Below are 2,630 nucleotides of genomic sequence, written 5' to 3'. Positions count from 1 at the left end.
AACAAATATAATATAATTTCAAAGTTGCAGCAAGTACAAAAGCTATGGAAAGCAAAGGATAAACCCTCTTGTAAAAACACCTAGAGGCTGGGAGGAATTGTAATAAAATAATCAAAATAACCATGAAGGCTACAGTGATGAGTCACTGGTAAAAGTGTGTATATTGCTCTTTCAGAAGACCAGATTTTGAATCACAACAGTGTCAGGCAGCTTACAACAGGCTATAACTAGTACCAGGATGAGTCAAGACCCAGGCACCTACACTCATGTGCACAGATACATACACATACACATGCATGTATGCACACATGTACACATACACATGATAGTTGTAAAAAGTAATATTTAGAATATCCAGAGAAATAAAGCATGTAAAGTATTGAAAGTACTACTCAAATTTCTTCAAGGCAAACACTTTTAAGGGTTAAAATTTCAGAAATTTTAGGAGACAATGTCTGGGTGAAGTACCAAATGGTAAATGACATTTAACTTTCTATTACATAGTAGGATAATGATAGTTGAAGTCTATGAGTTTTGTAATTAACATGTGGGCTTGAAAGTTCTGAACAATAATAAAGTGTATGTTTGCAAATACTAAAATGTCAATTCATAGCCAGGTTGTGATGGTGTGCACCTTTAATCCCAGCACTCGGGAGGCAGAAACAGGAGGATTTCTGTGAGTTCAAGGACAGCCTTGTCTACATAGAGTTTTCCAGGACAGGCTCCAAAACTACAGAGAAACCTTGTCTTGAAAAACCAAAGAAAAGAAAAAGTCAATTCATTTTTCTACTTAAAATTTCTGATAATATTGTTTTAAATATATTTACAACATTGATGCTGTCATTTTCTCCCTCCAATCCTACTAATGCATGCCCTCTTCCCTCTCAAATTCATTGACTCTTCTTCAGATGTTTATATATATGTGTGTGTGTATTATTTATATCTATCAATATATTTACTTATCTAGATCTGGTTTTATATATGCTAAAATGATGAAAATGAGAAGCTGTTTACCCACTTCTGATATTTGGCATGATAAAAGATATTCCATCTATATTTTGAATATAACTTGTCAAAACTGTATCAAGATCAAAAAGTAGAAAAATAACAAATCAAAGAAAATATATGCATAGTTTTTTTGTCAGTGTGGCATATAAAAGACCACAGCAACATTCAGATATTCTGACTCACAAAAAATTATTTTTTGGTGTAACCAATAAATAACTCAAGTCAGAATCAATTAACATATCACAGAAGGCAACACACCTTTGTCATAAGTTTCCCCAAGGCTTTCTTCATGTCCCTATTTCTTAGACTATAAATAAAGGGGTTCAGCATTTGCGGGAGGACTGTGTACATCATATATGACACTGTAGTTATCTGAGGTGAAACAGTAATGGCAGAGCTGATGTAAACCCCAACTGCTGCACCATAGAATAAAGATACAACTAAAAAGTGAGACGCACAAGTCGAAAAGGCTTTATACCTCCCTTTCATTGAAGATATCCTCAGAATTGAAGAGACAATTCGAGTATAAGAGAAAACGATTCCAGCGATTGGAATGCCACCAAATATAAATGTTGCAAGATATATCAGGATGTAATTGATGAGGGTATCAGAACAGGCAAGCTTGATGACCTGAGCAAGTTCACAGAAGAATAGAGGAAGCTCAAAGTTTGTGCAAAATGAGACCCTCAATACCATCAGACACTGTAATAAGCTGTTCACAATGCTAATTATGAGGGACAATAGAATTAGCATAGCACAGAAGCTTGGGTTCATAATTACTGTGTAATTCAAGGGATGACAAATAGCTGCATAGCGGTCATAAGCCATTGCAGCAAGGACACAACTTTCTAAAACAGCAAAATTCAAAACAAAGCAGGCCTGAGTGAGGCAGCCTGTGTAGCTGATGCTCTGATCCTGTGTGTGGATGTTCTTCAGCATATTTGGGACTGTGGTTGTACTTAGGCAGATGTCAGTAAATGAAAGTTTGGAGAGAAAGAGGTACATGGGTGTTTGTAGATGAGAGTCAGAGCTGACAGCAAGTATGATGAGCAGATTTCCCAGAATGGTGACCAGGTATGTAAACAGGAAGAGGCCAAAGATGAGGGGCTCCATTGTAGTATCATGAGTTAGTTCCAGTAGAAAAAAGTAGAAGATGCCTGTTTGGTTTCTAGGTTCCATGTTACTGATCAACCTAATAGAAACACAAAGTGAAATAAAATGTAGGGACACCATGCTTCAGCATCACTTGGGAACATGCTAGAAATAAAAATTTTACTCTAAACCCAGGCATATTCTTCAGACTTATTTAAGACACAGACTAGTAGATAATACTTAAAATCTCATGCACTTTGTTTTAATACATGCTGATTTTTTTCACTTTTTATATTTGGAAGGGGAAGTTCTTGTACACTGACATACATGTAAAGGTCAGAATGGAACTTATACGCATCAAGCCTCTCCTTTTGCCTCATGAGCTTTGAGCTAGGAATCAGGATATCAACCTGCACAACAGGAAACTTTACTTTGTAAGTCATATTGGAGGCTTAATATATATTGATTTTTGAGGAATTAGATAATAAATGAAAATCTTTACCATTCCCATGTTAAAAACATAAAGGTAT

General features: G+C 35.7%; 1 protein-coding gene across 1 annotated transcript; it reads right to left on the bottom strand.

The window, feature by feature from the left end:
- Positions 1-1,248: 1,248 nt before the first annotated feature.
- Positions 1,249-2,193, bottom strand: LOC114688471 (olfactory receptor 7G2-like). Its single transcript, XM_028863069.1, has one exon. It carries the CDS (start codon positions 2,185-2,187, stop codon positions 1,249-1,251), a length of 939 nt encoding a protein of 312 aa, XP_028718902.1. The 5' UTR covers positions 2,188-2,193.
- Between the last annotated feature and the right edge of the window lie 437 nt (positions 2,194-2,630).

Source organism: Peromyscus leucopus, chromosome 7, assembly GCF_004664715.2.
Source record: "Peromyscus leucopus breed LL Stock chromosome 7, UCI_PerLeu_2.1, whole genome shotgun sequence".
Taxonomy (NCBI): Eukaryota; Metazoa; Chordata; class Mammalia; order Rodentia; family Cricetidae; genus Peromyscus; species Peromyscus leucopus.
This window is presented reverse-complemented; position numbering and strand designations above follow the sequence as displayed.

What these genes read in the sequence shown, in the direction of transcription:
- LOC114688471 (XM_028863069.1), bottom strand. Translation starts at nt 2,187, where the DNA reads ATGGAACCTAGAAACCAAACAGGCATCTTCTACTTTTTTCTACTGGAA.